The sequence below is a fragment of the Mycteria americana genome, chromosome 1 (assembly GCF_035582795.1).
Source record: "Mycteria americana isolate JAX WOST 10 ecotype Jacksonville Zoo and Gardens chromosome 1, USCA_MyAme_1.0, whole genome shotgun sequence".
Classification (NCBI taxonomy): Eukaryota; Metazoa; Chordata; class Aves; order Ciconiiformes; family Ciconiidae; genus Mycteria; species Mycteria americana.
In genome coordinates, this window is record NC_134365.1 from 1334277 (window position 1) to 1352688 (window position 18412).

The window sequence follows — 18412 nt, forward strand, 5'->3', positions numbered from 1 at the left end:
TCCTAGATCCTGCACTGGGCCACCTGCAGAAAGCCCGAAGGAGGGCAGTGACAACAACCGGAGGTCTCAGAACCGCCGTCTGGGAGGAGAGCACAGCAAACCTGCTCTTGATCAGTGTGGAAAAAAAAAAATACGGTTTTTTAACAGTCTCCTGGTGGGAGCGGGACAGCAGCCTTCCTTTGCACATCTGGACCACGGATGAGGTTGTGGGTGCACCAGGTCCAGCACGCAGAGCTACAATGGGGGTGATTCGGACAGGAGGGATGGGGAACCGGGTCAGACAAACCTCTCCCAGGAGCAATGTTAGTGGTGACTCTGCTCTGAGGGAGGACCATGAGGTGGGCTGAGGTCCCGCAGCAGAACAACAGGTCCCGTGGGTGAAATATGGGGAGCCCTTTGAGGTCGGGCTGCAGCGCTGGTGGTGTGCCAAAGGGTGGAGGACATGGAGCTGCATGTGGGAGTGCAGAGAAGAGGGAGATGCAGCATCTCCAGCACGAGGAATGATGTGGGAGGTCGGAGGAACCCAAGGATGAGCAGCAAGGGCATGACTCCAGTTTTTATGGGCAAGACGACCAGCCCTGACCAGACCATCAGGAGGCCGCTCTGAAGGTGTAACACCGCGTGTCCTGATGGGAAAGACCAACTCACGCCCTGCCTCAGTTTACCTCTGACCATGGGAAGATGGTGTCAAGAAACCAAAACACCGAGCCTTTCCAAACTTACTCTAACAGCTCATTCCTGACTTATTTCAACACTTCTGTGCCTTGTTCTGACCCCAGGCTGTGGCTTCTGCGGAACCCAAACGGGGGTACAACCTGGTGGGTTCCCACACAACCCTGTTCCTACGGCCCCTCTCCCGAGCAGAGCCCTGCGGCAGGGCTGACCCCCTTCCCATGACGCCCGTCTGACAAAAACCTAAACCCAGAGCCGGGCCCTCGGCTCCTCCTGTGAAACCACGTGGATATAACCGTGCACCGACCAGCCCCGTCATCGGGCTGGCACGGAGCGTTCACGAACCGTTAGGCAGCGGCTCTTAACCTCGCCGGGTGGCTATAAATACCCTCATGCTCCACGAGCGGTGCCAGGAGGCGTTGAAAGGGAAAAGCACAAACCTCCCCTACAAAATCCGAGTGGAACAAAGCAAAACTGACTCGGCATCTGCAAATCCCCGTGGTGTTTGAAAGTGCGGGGCGGAGGGAGGAGCAGAAATCCCGACACCTGGAGTGAAAGACTTGTGAAGAGCAACCCGTTGTGTGCAGGATTTAATATAGCGATGAGCAACGCGTCCCGGGGTCAGCGGCCGGGGGCAGAGGAATGCCCCCAGCTAATCCTCCCACCCCGCAGCCGTCTATTTAGGGAAGCGATGGCCGCGCAGAGCCGAAGGAGGCCCTGCGCTCAGCGTCCTGGCATTCCTCCACGTCCCAGCTGGCTGCTTTCCCAGCCCTGCACCCACTCCTCTCTGGCCGCTCCGGGGCAGCCATCGGCGAAACCCCCACGGATCGCGGCAGAAAGGGCCGGGCAGAGCTGTGCCCGCATCCAGCAGGCGCAGCGCCTGCCTTGAGGTCCATAGGGCTGGCTCAAAAAATCGACTGCGAGCCAGGAGAAGCGTCTTGCCGCTCCTCCGCCCTCCCGTGCCGTGTGCTGAGCCGTCTTCGTGGGCTCGGCCGCGGTGCTCGGAGCAGAGGGATGAGCCGGAGGGAAGGCATTCGGGCCGGTGATCTAAGGGAGCAGCAATGCGAGGGAGCTGCCAGCCCGGGCTGCTGGTGAGCGTAAGCCCCGTGAGCGCTGCTGCCGCCAGCCAACGCGGACGGGGAGAAATGTCCTTGTCCGAGCACGGCGCTGTAACCGAGCACCGCCGTGAGTGCCGGGGGGCACGTGGAAGGCAGCTGAGGATGGGATGGCTGCCTTAAGACCCCGTCCCAGGCACACACATGCTCCCAGGGGGATGTGGGTGCGTGCCGGAGGGGCACTGCCCCATGCAGCCCCTGCTGCTCCCCCAGAGCAGCTCGAGCTGCCCACCCCTGCCAGTGTTTGGAGCCGCCTGCGGGCACGGTGGAGGGAAGGCACAGACTGGGGTGCGTTAAATGCAAGTAGTTTGGATTGGGGTTTGTTCGCTTGTTTTTTAAGGAAGAAAAGAGGTTTCCGCTCTCGATGAGCAGAGCGGCACCAAGGAGATGTGTGTGGCCAGCAGCCCAGAGCTCCTGTTCACCCCTTTACGCCCCAAAACTCAAAAAAAATCAGTGACTTTCTGCACCTTGGTCTCTTTGAGCTGCTGCTGCCAGGATGTGATGGTGTCTCATTTGCAAGACAAACTCCAACCAGCTGTTATGCCGTCCACAGCGCCTGCAGAACTTGCAAATCCCCCATCCCGCAGCGGGGCAGGGGGCTGCGGGAGGAAGATGGCAGCTCCGCACCCAGCACCCAGCTCCAGGGGTGCCTGCCGGGAGCTGGGGCTTCAGCAGGATGGTGGACACGACCTCTCCCGGCGTGGGATAGAGGGTCCCTGCCCAGGGCGAGATACTGTTCTGATGCTGTTTGAGCATGACGCAAGCTGCCTCTCCTCACTCCTGGGTGTTGAATTTTCCCAACTCTCTCTGTCTCCTGGATCTCTGCTAGTTTAGAGAGCTTTAGCCAAAAAAAAAAAGGGGGGGGGGGGGGAATTCCTGTTCCCGGAGCAGATTGATTTAATTAAAGCCATATAAATCATTAAAGTGAATCTTCAGCTAAATCAACAAAGCAAGAAACCTCAAATTAATTCCATCCTCTTAATCATGGTTTGTGTTTGTTCATTTTAATCATTTCCTTGCAGAAAGGTCTCTTATCAGGGAGCGGTCGCCGGGACATGCCTGTGCCCCACGCAAGGGCCTCACATGGATCGAAATACCCCGAGGACAACCGTGCGTCCCCCAAGTGACCCGTGGGGGCTGAACCGGGCTCTCAGACCCCCTGCATGGCTGCCCTGGTGCAGTCCTGGCACCAGTGACTTTGCCGCAGGACATCCCAGACCCAAACCATCAAATCCACGAGGCCAGGTCCTGCTCGTGTCTGCGTGCGGCTCTTCTATCCTCTGGCTCTGGTGCTCTTAGCTGAGGAGCAAGGGCAAAGCTGGTCTGGTCTCCATCTCCTGGAAAACCAGCACATTTCCCGCTGCCCGGAAGGTTTCAGCTCATCTCCAGCTCTCAATCACACACTGCCCTTGGTCATCCGACCCTGGAGAGCTCTTCTTGGTGGCTTCCAGCTCGTCCCTTTGCACCGCCAAAGGGGAACATCCCGTTACCACTGCAACTCCATGAACTCAGCAGCACCCAAATAGCACAGCGAGTCAGGGTAACGAGCGCGCACGCCGACGGGCACGGCCACCGCGGGGGACCCCTTGCAGCGCCTCGTCATGGAGCTCGTTCATTAAATCGCAGCCGGCCGGCTCAATCCTTCGGATGATCTTACAGGCCAGGAAGTTAAAAACAAGCTGCTCTCTGCCCATAAAAAGCAACGGGCTTTCAGCGTGGAATCATCAAGGCCAGAGGGATCTCGCAGCGCACACAAGCAGTGGGAAATGCTCCCAGGAGGACGTGCTGTTGCAGAGGGGAGTTGGCATCTGGGGTGCAGGCGTGAGCCCCAAAATGTTGCTTACTCCCAGCCCTGATCCCCTCAAAGGTTTTGCAAAACACACTCAAAGCCTCACTGCCTGCAATTCCGCTCCTCTGGCCTCCTGGTCCCTACGGGAGTGTGCTCTTGCTACCCAAAACGTGTCCCAGACCTAGTTTTTAGGAATACAGAAGTGGTGGCATTCACTTATTTTTCAGACAGTCCCCAAATTCCTGGCTATCCCGTGCCACCGGGACCAGCTACGGAGAGCTGCTTCAGTCAAGGCATAGAGCACACCAAGGGTGCCCGGGAGCTGCTCGACTCTCCAGAGAGAAGCCGTCCCCCCCGGCAGGGGCTGAGAAAATCAGGCTCCGGACACCAAACCGCCTCTGAAATTGGCAGCGGAGCCCACCAGAGGAGCCCGGCTGGCCCGCTGCGAGAGGCCGCACGGGGAAGACCTTCGCAGTGGAAAGCCAAGTCTTCCAGGCAGGAAGAGGAACACCACCTTGCTAGAGACGCAGTCCGAGATCGAAAATTGTGATTTAATGGATTGGTTAAGGTTGGTATTTGCAAAAAGAGAACGAACAAACCCAATCCCATTGGCACGGCGTACCTACCGCCCGCGCAGAAACACGCGGCTACACCGTTCTCCTCACCTTCTCGGTGCCTGCCTCCCCGTGCCGCAGATCATCCCACTCTTCCTCAATTTGTATTGCTTTCGCAGAAATCAACACTTCCCTCCTCCCTTCTTCCTTCGCAACCCGGGACGCAGCCTCTGCCGCTGCCAACGTCCCCAACGTCCCTCCTTCTGTCCGGCTGTAGGTCCGCTAACCTGACGGCCCGCAGCAGCACGGCGAGCTGCGAGCCAACGCTGGCCAGGACATCAACGAGCGGGTCCGTTGGGTCTGGGATGCCACAGAGGACCTTCAGCAGGAACAGCAGCAGAGGTTGCAGGAGGCTGTTGAACACCGCCGCCAAGGGCTTCAAAATATGATCACCGATGGCTGTCAGCAAACCAACCACCAGCACCTGGGCGGGGGGGGGGGGGGGGGGGGGGAAGGTGAATTCGGGTTAAAATGCTCAGTTTTGATGAATATTTGTCAGCACGTGCTGTCCTGAGGTGTGGTGGGGACCCTGTGAAGACCAAGTTACTCACGAGGAACTCGGCACGGTGTTAGAGACACCAAAAATGTGGCCGAGATGCAAAAATTTCACTGTGGGAGAAGTTTGAGGCAGCGGAGAACGCAAAGTTTCTCCTCCTAATACTGAAATATTTTGAGGTGGAAATTCTCAGAGGAAGGGAAGCGGAAGATTTATACTCAGGGTTGTCAGCATGTCTCATCACCTCCTACAATTAGCTCTCCTTTTGCCTCATCCCCATCCAGAGACCACGGCAGCAGACCCCAGGCGGGGCGTATCGGTGGCAGAAAGGTTCCTGGTGGCGTATTTGGGCTGTAACCATGGTTTTTGGAGAGCAAACCTTCTGGGTAAGTGTCGACCACTTGCATTTCTCACACCACCCAACCTCCACCATCAAATGTCCACTGATTCTGACCTCGGGCCTTTCTTTTCTTGTGGAGAACAAGCCCACAAACACGTCTACCGCTGAGACAGGACTGAGCTTTAACAACCCAGCGCTCTTCAAGGTAAATGGGGATTGAAAAAAAGATCGAGAGAGATTAAAAAAAAAATATCAGATGGAAAAGTCTCCGTTAGAGGTTGGAGAGCCCGACTGCTCGTACCGCGTCTCCTCTCGGTGGCGGGGAAACCGAGGCAGCTCACCCAGACTGCGGTCTTGCCGAGGAAGCCAACCAGGCTGGATCGGGAAGATGGCGAGCCCGTTGACCAGGAGCCACGGGACGGTGAAGGATTCCCTCAGCTTTCGCTGAACTGTCCGCTCGGAGCTGGCGCGGAGAAAATGAGACGTCAAAACCGGATAGCAAACCTGCGGAGCAAATTGACCGCCGGCACCTCACCGCCTCTTCCCAGACACGGCATGACGGAGCTCTTGGAGCATCTCCCACGCCAGTTGGGTTTCTGCTGGCCCAGAGGTGCCGTTCCCGGCGCTGCAGGACCCGGCTGACAGCGGGAGGCTGAGCTGGGCTCCGGCCACGGAGGAAAACCCCTGGAAACGGGACGGCCTCGTGTTTATCCCCCCCACCCAGACTGCCTGGGAGCGGGACGGCCGGCTGGCCTGGCATGGCTCCGGCACCGCTCCGGCACGGCTCTGGCACCTCAGCCGCCTCCTCGGCAGCGCATCCCGCTCGTGGCAGAGCTGGCTCCACGGGAGGAGGCCACCAAATTAAGAAAAAGAGCTGGAGGTCGGTCTGCACTACCCGAAGGGGTGTCTTGCCCTCCCCCCCCCCCCCCCCCCCAATTAACTAATGACAAATGAATACGTGATTTGAGGCAGAGCCTTGGCGGTGGGAACGCCGGTTCCCTGCCTGCCGTGTTTTCGGCCAGGCTCTCCCCGTACCAGTGGCCAAAACCTGGCTGAAGGAGCCCAAAAATATATTAGGCCGGTATCCAGAGCGGGCAGCTGGCCGAGGGCCCAGGAAGCGATGACTCCGAGATGCCGACAGCCCAGCTCCGGAAAATCCCGTCCAACATCACCCCTGCACCCCGGGCAGCCGCTTCGGCGGCGTCGGCAGGGCTGAGTGCTCCCTCTCACGGCCACGGAGACCGAGGCAATCCCGCGGAGTTTTAACCCAATTTCTCTTCCAGGAATAGAAAAAAATCGCAGGTGGAAAACGCTGGGAGAGGGAAAACAGCGCCAGGTCGGGAGCGAAACACCGTGTCCTGCCCAGAGAGCCAGCGCGCCGGGGCCGCAGGCGAGGACGGTTTCATTTCTCGGTGGAAGAAGAATGGGAAAGTCCCCTCCTCCGCGACTTCATGCGTGATAACCCCAAAATCTGATTTTTTTCCCCCCCGCTTTGTCCTCGTGAGGACATGTGGCAGAGAGCGGAGCCAGGGACGGGGACATGGGTGACAGGCCATCACCGGCAGAGCGGCAAACCCCGTGGAGGCGGTTGTTGTTAATGATGGAAAAATGAAAATTAAAAAATCAAGCAAAGCCTCCGAGCGAGCTGAAGCCCCCAGCGCTTCCCAAAACACGGAGGACGATGCGAAAGGAGGCGGTGGCAGAGGGGAAATGCACGACCGTCCCGCTTCCTTCCCGTTTCCCCGAAATCTCTGCCAAAAAGCTCGACGCCGGCTCATCCGTGGGGCCGTCGTCTCCCACCCGTGGCCTCCCGCTCCGGCCGCTCCTCCGGTGAGGACAGAAAACACCCAGGCAAGGCTCGAGCAGATGCTGAAACGGGATCCTTGAGGAAATATCCCTTCCACATCCCATAAATCGGCATTTTTGGGTGCCTTTTTCCGGCGTTTTGTGCCTAGCCGTGGTTTGCACGCCAGGCGCGGTTCGGGAAGGGAGTCTGGAATGGCGGATGGGATGCGTAGGGAAGATGCTCCGAGACCCGGAGCTCCTCTCCCCACGTCCTGCGGCAAAGCGGGACCGAGATTCCCAGCCCAAATTAACCGTGCCCGGCTTCAGGATCCTGGATCCCAGATCCAGGATCAGGCCGGGATCCGTCCGTGCTCCAGCCGCTCCTCGGGATCAGCCAGGAGCCCGGGAGGAGGAGGACGGCCGAGGCCGCACGGCAAAAACCCCGCACGGCACAGCGTGGGAGCCGCTCGCTCCCGCCACGTCCACGCGATAGCCGAGCTTGCCGTGGGGAAGCTCCGTGGGGAACGTGCCATGAATCCCGACGCGATGCCGGAGAGAAGAGGAGCCGTGCATCGCCGGAGCCCCTTCCTCCTTGCCCGGCCGTCGGCACAGCACCGCTCCGGTGCCGACCTCCCTCTCCCGGGGCTGGCTCTCTGCTCCGGGCGCCGGGAATGGCGATCCCCGGGGATCCGGGGGGGAGCGGAGCTGCAGGATGAGGGAGGTGGCTCCCGCCGGCTCTCCCAGGAGGAGAGGACCCCAAATCCCTGGAGAGGGCGGCCGGCCTGGCGGGGGGAGCCACGGAGCAGCGACCCCGGCCGGCCACTGCCACCGGGACCGGCTCCTCTCCTGCCCGGGATCCACTGGGACCAGTTCCTCTCCCACTGGGGATCCACTGGGACCAGCTCCTCTCCCGCCAGGGATCCACTGGGACCAGTTCCTCTCCCACTGGGGATCCACTGGGACCGGCTCCTCTCCCACTGGGGATCCACTGGGACCGGCTCCTCTCCCACTGGGGATCCACCGGGACCGGCTCCTCTCCCGCCGGGGATCCACTGGGACCGGCTCCTCTCCCGCCGGGGATCCACTGGGACCGGTTCCTCTCCCACTGGGGATCCACCGGGACCGGCTCCTCTCCCACTGGGATCTACCGGGACTGGCTCCTCTCCCACTGGGGATCCACTGGGACCGGCTCCTCTCCCACTGGGATCCACCGGGACCGGCTCCTCTCCCACCGGGATCCACCGGGACCGGCTCATCTCCCCCTGGGATCCACTGAGACCGGCTCCTCTCCCACTGGGATCCACTGGGACACCCCACGCGCTGAGAGCGCCGGGACGCCCGGGGGAGGGGCACCCCCAGGACTAATTAAGAGGCCGCAATTAACAACCTCCTTAAGCTGCTGCTCCCGAGGGCGGGGGGGGCCGGGCGCGGGGCCGGGACCCCCTTCGGTTCCGGGGTGCCCCTGGGTCTCCCCCCCCCCAAGTCCCCCCGGGGAGCGACGGGCCCCGGCCCGGGGCCACCGCCCGTCACCCGGGGTCCCCACGGGCGCTCGTGGGGGGTGACGCGACACCCACCCGCGCCCCCACCCGCACCCACACCCGCACCCATGCGGGGGGGGTTCCCGGGGGGTCCCCGAACGCGGCGGGGCCCGCCCGGCGCCGTGGGAGGTCCCGCCCCGCCCCTCGCCCCGCCCCTCGCCTCTCGCCCCGCCCCTCGCCTCTCGCCCCGCCCCTCGCCCCGCTACATTGTTACCGCCTCCGCGTTGCCTGGCAACGGCGCCGGGGAGGGGAGGGGGGGTGGGCGGGGGGAGCGGCGCAAGGGGCGGGGCTGAAAGGAGGGCGGGGCAAGTGGATGAGCGACAGGCAGCGCGGCCAATCACAGCCCGGTGGGGAGCCCGCCCATTCTGGGCATCCCCGCGCGTCACGTGGCGTGGGTATGCAAATGTATGTAAAGCATATGTTAATGAGGTGTGTGCCGTTGCTGCGGGGGGGGGGGACACACCACAAAGGGGGGGCACGGGGGGACACGAGTGGGGACACGGGTGGGGGGACACGGGAGGGGGGGACACGGGAGGGGAGGACACGGGTGGGGGGACACGGGAGGGGGGGGACACGGGTGGGGGGACACGGGTGGGGGGACACGGGAGGGGGGGACACGGGTGGGGGGACACGGGCCCCGCCCGGGCGGGTGGGGGCCGGGGAGGTCCCGGGGGCGGTGGCGGGGCCGGTCCCGTCCCACGGCCCACGCCCACGGCCCGGCCCACGCCCACGGCCCGGCCCCGCCGTGCGGAAGCGCCGGGCGGCGGCGGCGGCGGCCCCGGAGCGCAGGTGAGTCCCGGTACCGGTCGCCCGGGGTCCGCCGTGGCCGTGGGGGTGGGGGGTCTCGGGCGGTGGGTCCCCGTGGGATGGGTGCTCATGGGGCGGGTGCCCGTGGGGTGCGTGCCCCGGGGTGGGTCCCCGTGGGGGGGGTGGGTGCCGTGGGCATCCCTGAGTGGGTGGCAGCAGCCCGGGCTCTGCCGGCACCCACGGGACCCGCAGCACCCACCGTGACCCTGACCCCACGGCGACCGTGCCCCCCACCCCCCGTCCCCGTGGGGACCGTGACCCTGACCCCACCCTGCTGTCCCCGTGGGGAGCAGGACCCTGCACCCACGGGGACCCCGCTGTCCCCACGGGGACCCCGACCCCACGGGAACCCCGCTCTCCCCATAGGTACCGTGACCCCGACCCCACGGGAACCCTGACCCCACGGGGGGACCCCCCCCACACCCCTTAGGGACCGTCGCTCCCCTGTCCCCACGGGGACGGCCACCCCGCTGTCCCCACGGGGCGCGGGGTCTGTCCCCTCTCCCCGTGCCGGCCGGGCTCGGGGGTCCCCGGCTGGGTGCACCCCCCCCCCCGTGGGGTCCGTGCCCGTGTCCCTTGTCCCCCCCCGTGTCCCTTGTCCCCCCCCGTGTCCCCTCCCGGCTGTGACAGTTTTGTTTCCCCAAAGCAGCCGCAGCTTCTGCTTTCGGGGCGCAGGGTGACACCCCCCACCCACGCAGGGTGACGGGGGCTCGGGGGGGCCCCCACCCCCCCCACCCCCCCCGGGGACGGGCAGGGACGTTGGGGACAGGCGGGGACATCGCGGGGGACGGGGTGGGGGGGGGGACCCCGGCTCCGACCCCACCCCACGGCCCCGGGGGACGCGGGGGGGGGACGACACGGTTCCTGTTTCGGGGCCTGGGGGGGGCGGAGCACCCATGGGTGCCCTGTCACAGCTGCACACACGTGTGACGAGCCCGCCGGGCCTCAGCCCCGCCCCCCCCCCCCATCTCACACATGTGACGAGCCGGCCAGGCCTCAGCCTCTTCTCACCTGTGTCATGAGCGGGCCAGACCTCAGCCCCCCCCTTCTCACGCGTGTCACGAGCCGGCCAGGTCTCAGCCTCTTCTCACCTGAGTCATGAGCGGGCCAGACCTCAGCCCCCCCCCCCCCTCATGTCACGAGCCGGCCGGGCCTCAGCCCCGTCACACACGTGTCACGAGCCTGCCAGGTCTCAGCCTCTTCTCACCTGTGTCATGAGCGGGCCAGACCTCAGCCCCCCCCCCCCCCCTCATGTCACGAGCCGGCCAGGTCTCAGCCCCGTCACACATGTCACGAGCCAGCCGGGCCTCAGCCCTGTCTCACACATGTCACGAGCCGGCCAGGCCTCAGCCCCGTCACACACGTGTCACGAGCCTGCCAGGTCTCAGCCCTGTCTCACACGTGTCACGAGCCGGCCGGGCCTCAGCCCCGCCTCGGGCTGCGGGTGCCGCGGTGCCCCCAGCCCTCCGGTCCCCCCGCAGAGCCGCCATGAACCCCCCGCCCCGCCGGGTGCGGCTGAAGCCCTGGCTGGTGGCGCAGGTCAGCAGCCGGCGCTACCCGGGCCTGCAGTGGCTGGACCCCGAGCGGCGACGCTTCGCCATCCCCTGGCGTCACGCCACCCGCCACCCCCCCGCCCCCCAGGACCACGACACCATCTTCAAGGTGACAAAGGGGACGCGGGGACGGGGACGGGGACGAGGGGGACGGGGGCGGTGGGGATGGTGGGGTGACAAGAGGGACGTGATACGGGGGTGATGGGGCGATGGGGGGACACGGGGTGAGGGCGATGGGGTGGCAAGGGGGACAGGGGACGGGGCGATGGGGTGACAAGGGGGACAGGGGATGGGGGTGACGGGGTGACAACGGGGACAGAGGGGGGGGGATGTTGGGGTGACAAGGGGGACATGATACAGGGGTGATGGGGGACACAGGATGGGGCGATGGGGTGACAAGGGGGACAGGGGCGATGGGGTGACATGGGGGACACAGGATAGCGGTGATGGGGTGACATGGGGGACATGGGATGGGGTGATGGGGGGACGAGGGGGATATGGTATGGGGGTGATGGGGGGACAGGGGCGATGGGGTGACAAGGGGGCTGGGGCGATGGGGTGACACGGGTGCCAGGGGATGGGAGCAAAGAGGTGACAAGGGGGACAGGGGTGATGGGGTGACATGGGGGACATGGGGGGGGGTGATGCGGGGGGGGGGGGGACACAGGGGTGGTGGGGGTGATGGAGCGCCAAGGGGGACGGGGCGATGGGGTGACATGGGTGACACGGGATGGGGCAATGGGTTGACACGGGGGACAGGGGCCGGGGCGACAGGGTGCCAAGGGGGACGAGGCGATGGGGTGACACGGGGGACAGGGGACAGTGCGATGGGGTGCCAAGGGGGATGGGGCAATGGGGTGACACGGGTGACGGGACAGGGCAGTGGGGTGCCAGGGGCCGGGGCGATGGGGTGACAGGGGATGAGGCGATGGGGTGACACGGGTGACAGGGGACGGGGCGATGGGGTGACAGGGGACAAGGCGATGGGGTGCCAAGGGGGACGGGGTGATGGGGTGCCAGGGGATGGGGCGATGGGGTGACACGGGTGACAGGGGGCAGGGCGATGGGGGGCCAGGGGACGAGGCGATGGGGTGACACGGGTGACAGGGGACAGGGGATGGGGTGATGGGGTGACAGGGGACGAGGCGATGGAGTGACACGGGTGACAGGGGACAGGGCGATGGGGTGATGGGGTGACAGGGGACGAGGCGATGGGGTGACACGGGTGACAGGGGACAGGGCGATGGGGTGATGGGGTGACAGGGGACGAGGCGATGGGGTGACACGGGTGACAGGGGACAGGGCGACGGGGTGCCAAAGGGGCCGGGGCGACGGGGTGCCAAGGGGGGCCCGGGGCGGGGTGCCAAGGGGGTGCCAAGGGGGTGCCAAGGGGGTGCCGGGTGCCGAGCACCCTCCGCCCCCCAGGCGTGGGCGCAGGAGACGGGGAAGTTCACGGAGGGGGTGGACGAGCCGGACCCCGCCAAGTGGAAGGCCACCCTGCGCTGCGCCCTCAACAAGAGCCGCGAGTTCCGCCTGCTCTTCGACGGCACCAAGGCCACCCCGCTGCGGCCCTACAAGGTCTACGAGCTCTGCGAGGGCCCGGCCGAGGGCGCAGGTACCGCGGGGGGCACCCACGGGCGGGGGTCGGGGTGCCGGAGGGCTCGGGGCGGGGGACGGGGGCTTCGGGGAGGGGGTTTGGGCGGCCCCTGGGCTCCCGGCGCCCCGCGAGGACCTGGCGCCCCACGAAGCCGCGGCGGTTTCGGTGCCCGGCACCCAGCCATGCCCCTGCGCCCCACGAGTCCCCCCCACCCCATAGGACCCAGCACCCCATAAGTGCCCAGCACCCTGTGGAGCCCCAGCACCCCACGAGTCCCCCCCACCCCACAAGGACCCAGCACCCCACGAGTCCCCCCCACCCCACAAGGACCCAGCACCCCACGCGTCCCCCCCACCCCACAAGGACCCAGCACCCCATAAGTCCCCAGCACCCTGTGGAGCCCCCGCGCCCCACGAGTCCCCCCCACCCCATAGGACCCAGCACCCCATAAGTGCCCAGCACCCCATGAAGCTCCAGCACCCCACGAGTCCCCCCCACCCCATAAGTGCCCAGCACCCCATGAAGCTCCAGCACCCCATAAGTCCCCAGCACCCTGTGGAGCCCCAGCACCCCACAAGTCCCCCCCACCCCATAAGGACCCAGCAGCCCACAAGGACCCAGCACCCTGCAAAGCCTCAGCACCCCACACATCCCCCCCACCCCACAAGGACCCAGCACCCCACAAGTCCCCCTCACCCGACAAGGACCCAGCACCCCATAAGTCCCCAGCACCCTGCAATGCCCTAGCACCCCAGAAGTCCCCCCCACCCCACAAGGACCCAGCACCCTGTGGAGCCCCAGCACCCCACGAGTCCCCCCCACCCCACAAGGACCCAGCACCCCACGAGTCCCCCCCACCCCACAAGGACCCAGCACCCCACAAGTCCCCCCCACCCCATAGGACCCAGCACCCCATAAGTGCCCAGCACCCCATGAAGCTCCAGCACCCCATAAGTGCCCAGCACCCTGTGGAGCCCCAGCACCCCACACATCCCCCCCACCCCAAAAGGACCCAGCACCCCACGAGTCCCCCCCACCCCACAAGGACCCAGCACCCCACAAGTCCCCCTCACCCAACAAGGACCCAGCACCCCATAAGTCCCCAGCACCCCATGAAGCTCCAGCACCCCATAAGTCCCCAGCACCCTGTGGAGCCCCAGCACCCCACAAGTCCCCCCCACCCCATAAGGACCCAGCAGCCCACAAGGACCCAGCACCCTGCAAAGCCTCAGCACCCCACACATCCCCCCCACCCCACAAGGACCCAGCACCCCACAAGTCCCCCTCACCCGACAAGGACCCAGCACCCCATAAGTCCCCAGCACCCTGCAATGCCCTAGCACCCCAGAAGTCCCCCCCACCCCACAAGGACCCAGCACCCTGTGGAGCCCCAGCACCCCACGAGTCCCCCCCACCCCACAAGGACCCAGCACCCCACGAGTCCCCCCCACCCCACAAGGACCCAGCACCCCACAAGTCCCCCCCACCCCATAGGACCCAGCACCCCATAAGTGCCCAGCACCCCATGAAGCTCCAGCACCCCATAAGTGCCCAGCACCCTGTGGAGCCCCAGCACCCCACACATCCCCCCCACCCCAAAAGGACCCAGCACCCCACGAGTCCCCCCCACCCCACAAGGACCCAGCACCCCACAAGTCCCCCTCACCCAACAAGGACCCAGCACCCCATAAGTCCCCAGCACCCCATGAAGCTCCAGCACCCCATAAGTCCCCAGCACCCTGTGGAGCCCCAGCACCCCACAAGTCCCCCCCACCCCATAAGGACCCAGCAGCCCACAAGGACCCAGCACCCTGCAAAGCCTCAGCACCCCACACATCCCCCCCACCCCACAAGGACCCAGCACCCCACAAGTCCCCCTCACCCGACAAGGACCCAGCACCCCATAAGTCCCCAGCACCCTGCAATGCCCTAGCACCCCAGAAGTCCCCCCCACCCCACAAGGACCCAGCACCCTGTGGAGCCCCAGCACCCCACGAGTCCCCCCCACCCCACAAGGACCCAGCACCCCACGAGTCCCCCCCACCCCACAAGGACCCAGCACCCCACAAGTCCCCCCCACCCCATAGGACCCAGCACCCCATAAGTGCCCAGCACCCCATGAAGCTCCAGCACCCCATAAGTGCCCAGCACCCTGTGGAGCCCCAGCACCCCACACATCCCCCCCACCCCAAAAGGACCCAGCACCCCACGAGTCCCCCCCACCCCACAAGGACCCAGCACCCCACAAGTCCCCCTCACCCAACAAGGACCCAGCACCCCATAAGTCCCCAGCACCCCATGAAGCTCCAGCACCCCATAAGTCCCCAGCACCCTGTGGAGCCCCAGCACCCCACAAGTCCCCCCCACCCCATAAGGACCCAGCAGCCCACAAGTCCCCCTCATCCGACAAGGACCCAGCACCCCATAAGTCCCCAGCACCCTGCAATGCCCTAGCACCCCAAAAGTCCCCCCCACCCCACAAGGACCCAGCACCCTGTGGAGCCTCAGCACCCCACGCGTCTCCCCCACCCCACAAGGACCCAGCACCCCAAAAGTCCCCCCCACCCCATAAGGACCCAGCACCCCAGAAGGACCCAGCACCCTGCGGAGCCTCAGCACCCCACACATCCCACCCACCCCACAAGGACCCAGCACCCCACGTGGCCCCCCCACCCCACGCGGCCCCAGCGCCCCATGCAGCCCCAGCACCCGCAATGCCCCAGCACCCCCCACCTCCCCCTGCACCCCCCGAAGCCCCAGCCCCCCCCAGCCCCCTCTCTCCCTTGCAGATGGGGACGACTACGGCTGCGGCGGGGAGGAGGACGTCAGCCAGGTACCTGGGGGGGTCAGGGTGGGGGAACCCCCAAACCGGGGTCACCTCCGGGGGGGCGGGGGGGGGGGTCCCTGCGCCCCAACCCCATAACCGCCCCGCTCTCCTCCCCACAGCTCCAGAAGATGACATCTCTGAGCATCGATGGTGAGTGGGGGGTGTCGGGTGGGTGGGGGGCACCCACCCGGCGGTTTCGGGGGGCGGTTGGGGGCCGTGGCCACCCTCTGACCCCACGCTGTGCCCCAGACACCCAGCACGGGGGGGACCTGCTGCCCCCCTACCCCTGGCCCAAGGAGGACCCCCCCTTCGGCAGCGGCTGCCCCCCGGGGCCCTTCGCACCGCCCCCCCCGGCGCTGCTCCCCGGGGAGGTGGGGGGCACCCACGGGACCCCCGAGCTGCCCCCCGCCGCCCTCGCCGAGGCGGGGCCCCCCCTGGGCACCCTGGGGCCCCCGGCCGCTTGCCCGCTGGCACCCATGGAGCACGTCATCCCCAACCTGCTCATCAGCCCCCACATGCTGCCGCGTAAGGCCCGGGGCGGGGGCACGGGGGGGCTGTGGGGTGGGTGGGGAACGCCCGTGGAATGGGTGAACATGGGTGGGTGTGGGTTGGGGGGGGCTCGGCATGGGGAGGGGGTGGCTGTTGGATGGCTGGATGGGGTGGCCATGGGTGTGGGGTGGCCATGGGGTGGTTGGACAGGGTGGCCATGGGTGCAGGGTGGCCATGGGGTGGCTGGATGGGGTGGCCATGGGTGTGGGGTGGCCATGGGGTGGCTGGACCGGGTGGCCATGGGTGCAGGGTGGCTGGACGGGGTGGCCATGGGTGTGGGGTGGCCATGGGGTGGTTGGACAGGGGTGGCCATGGGTGTGGGGTGGCTGTTGGGTGGCTGGATGGGGTGGCCATGGGTGTGAGGTGGCCATGGGGTGGCTGGACCGGGTGGCCATGGGTGCGGGGTGGATGTTGGGTGGCTGGATGGGGTGGCCATGGGTGTGAGGTGGCCATGGGGTGGCTGGACCGGGTGGCCATGGGTGCGGGGTGGATGTTGGGTGGCTGGATGGGGTGGCCATGGGTGCAGGGTGACCATGGGGTGGCTGGATGGGGTGGCCATGGGTGTGGGGTGGCCATGGGGTGGTTGGACAGGGGTGGCCATGGGTGTGGGGTGGCCATGAGGTGGCTGGATGGGGTGGCCATGGGTGCAGGGTGACCATGGGCGCGGGGTGGCCGGACGGGGGTGGCCGTGGCGTGGTCCCCGGCGGGCAGCTCACGTCCGCGTCCCTTCGGCAGTGACCGACCTGGAGATCAAGTTCCAGTACCGGGGCCGTCAGGTCTGCGTCCTCACCATCAGCAACCCCCACGGCTGCCGCCTCTTCCACAGCAGCCTGGAGCCCACGCAGGAGCAGGTGGAGCTCTTCGGGCCGCTGACGCTGGAGCAGGTCCGCTTCCCCGCCACCGACACCATCCCCAACGAGAAGCAGCGTTTCTACACCCACCAGCTCCTGGACGTGCTGGACCGTGGGCTCATCCTGGAGCTGCAGGGCCAGGACATCTACGCCATCCGCCTCTGCCAGTGCAAGGTCTTCTGGACGGGGCCCTGTGCCGCCCACCACGCTGGCCCCAACCCCATCGAGAGGGAGAAGAAGACCAAGCTCTTCAGCCTCGAGGGGTTCCTCAACGGTGAGAGGAGGCTGGGGTGGTTGTTGTCCCCTGTGCCTCCTGGGGACGCCGGGTGGGATGGAGGGGTCAGCTGGCTTGGGGGGACACCAGGTGGCCCATGGGGACCTGCTGGCATGGGGGGACCAAGCTGGCATGGGGGGACAAGTTTCCATGGGGGGGACACCAGGTGGCACATGGGGACCTGGTGCCATGGGGGTACAAGCTTCCATGGGGGGACACCAGGTGGCATGGGGACACCAAGCTGGCATGGGGGGACAAGCTTCCATGGGGGGACACCAGGTGGCATGTGGGGACCAAGCTGGCATGGGGGGACAAGTTTCCATGGGGGGGACACCAGGTGGCCCGTGGGGACCTGGTGGCATGGGGGACCAAGCTGGGACGGGGAGATGAGCCGGGGTGGGGGGACAGCAGCCGGCCCGTGGGGTATCAGCTGGCACGGGGGACACCAGCTGGGACGGCGGTGGGACGGCTGCTGCCCCTCACCGCGGCGTCCGGCCCCGCAGGCCTCATCCTGTTCCAGAAGGGCCAAACCACCACCCCTCCTCCCTTCGAGATCTTCTTCTGCTTCGGCGAGGAGTGGCCCGACCAGAAGCCCAAGGAGAAAAAGCTCATCACGGTGCAGGTGGGGGGACGAGGGCTCCCGGGGACGGGGACACCCCGGGCTGTGTCCTCGTGCCGTGCCGACGCGGTGGGGGGCTCTTGCAGGTGGTGCCGGTGGCGGCGCGGCTGCTGCTGGAGATGTTCTCGGGAGAGTTGTCCTGGTCGGCCGACAGCATCCCCCTGCAGATCTCCCACCCCGACCTCAAGGACAAGATGGTGGAGCAGTTCAAGGAGCTCCACCAGCTCTGGCAGAACCAGCAGCGGCTGCCGCCGGTGCAGCCGGAGCCCGGCCCCGCCGCCGGACCCTGGGTGCTGCCGCCCGGTCCCCTGCCCCAGTGAGACGAGGGGAGGCGGGGGGCGCGCGGGCCACCCGCGGCACCGCCGCCGCGAAGCCCCTTGGGAGGGGCCCGATCCTGGCGGAGCCGTCCCCGTCCCCGTCCCCCCGGAGCTGCCGGACCCGCCGGGTCCCACGGGCGCTGCAGGCGAGGACGGGGCCACGCTCGCCCGTCCCGGGGCGGCTTTAACGGGGCTGGACGGGAGGAGAAGCCAGACCCACCGCCCCGGAGCACCCACGATGCGAAACAGCCCCCCCCCCCAAGTTTTGGGGGGAAACGGCACAAAAATGGGGCCGAGATGGGGCGGCCCTGGACCCGGCCCCCCCCCCCCCAGGGATGGGGCACCCAGCAGCGGTGGGGCTGGCTGCCCGCCCGGGGCAGGGGTGCAGCTCAGGGCACCCAAAAAGCAAAGCCAGACACGGCCCTGAGAGAAGAACCAGGTCGGGACTTGGGTTTTTAATTTATTTTTTCAGTTTTTTCTTGTTTTTATTGTTCTCGAGATGGCTACACACCCCCGGAGGGAACAGCATGCGCCCCAGCCGTGCCCGCGGGCCCCGCGCCGGCTCTCTCCCAGCCCCGTCCCTGCACTCGCTCGAGCCGTCTCCTCCCGGTACGGTCCAACTTTAAACTAAACCGAATAAAACCAAAATAAAATAAAATAATTAAAAAA

At 66.3% G+C, this 18412-nt stretch overlaps 1 protein-coding gene and 1 long non-coding RNA gene across 4 annotated transcripts; one reads left to right on the forward strand and one right to left on the reverse strand.

Annotated features, from left to right (window-relative positions):
- Positions 1–4115: 4115 nt before the first annotated feature.
- LOC142404537 (uncharacterized) lies at positions 4116–5650 on the reverse strand. Its single transcript, XR_012773891.1, has 2 exons — positions 5328–5650; positions 4116–4614 (listed from the first exon to the last, which is right to left on the reverse strand). It is a non-coding gene; the product is annotated as an uncharacterized LOC142404537 (long non-coding RNA).
- A 3023-nt stretch (positions 5651–8673) lies between these two features.
- On the forward strand, positions 8674–18399 carry IRF5 (interferon regulatory factor 5). Of its 3 annotated transcripts, none has more exons than XM_075510526.1 (9): positions 8674–8754; positions 10638–10818; positions 12135–12324; positions 15096–15139; positions 15253–15283; positions 15383–15658; positions 16418–16807; positions 17311–17429; positions 18243–18399. In XM_075510526.1, the coding sequence occupies exons 1-9, from the start codon at positions 8747–8749 to the stop codon at positions 18372–18374; spliced, it is 1371 nt and encodes a 456-aa protein (XP_075366641.1). In that variant the 5' UTR covers positions 8674–8746; the 3' UTR covers positions 18375–18399. The 3 variants fall into 3 exon arrangements, with proteins under 3 accessions (XP_075366641.1, XP_075366461.1, XP_075366551.1); XM_075510346.1 differs by lacking the exon at positions 18243–18399 and adding an exon at positions 17513–17974; XM_075510436.1 differs by lacking the exons at positions 8674–8754; positions 18243–18399 and adding exons at positions 9091–9138; positions 17513–17974.
- Positions 18400–18412: the final 13 nt, after the last annotated feature.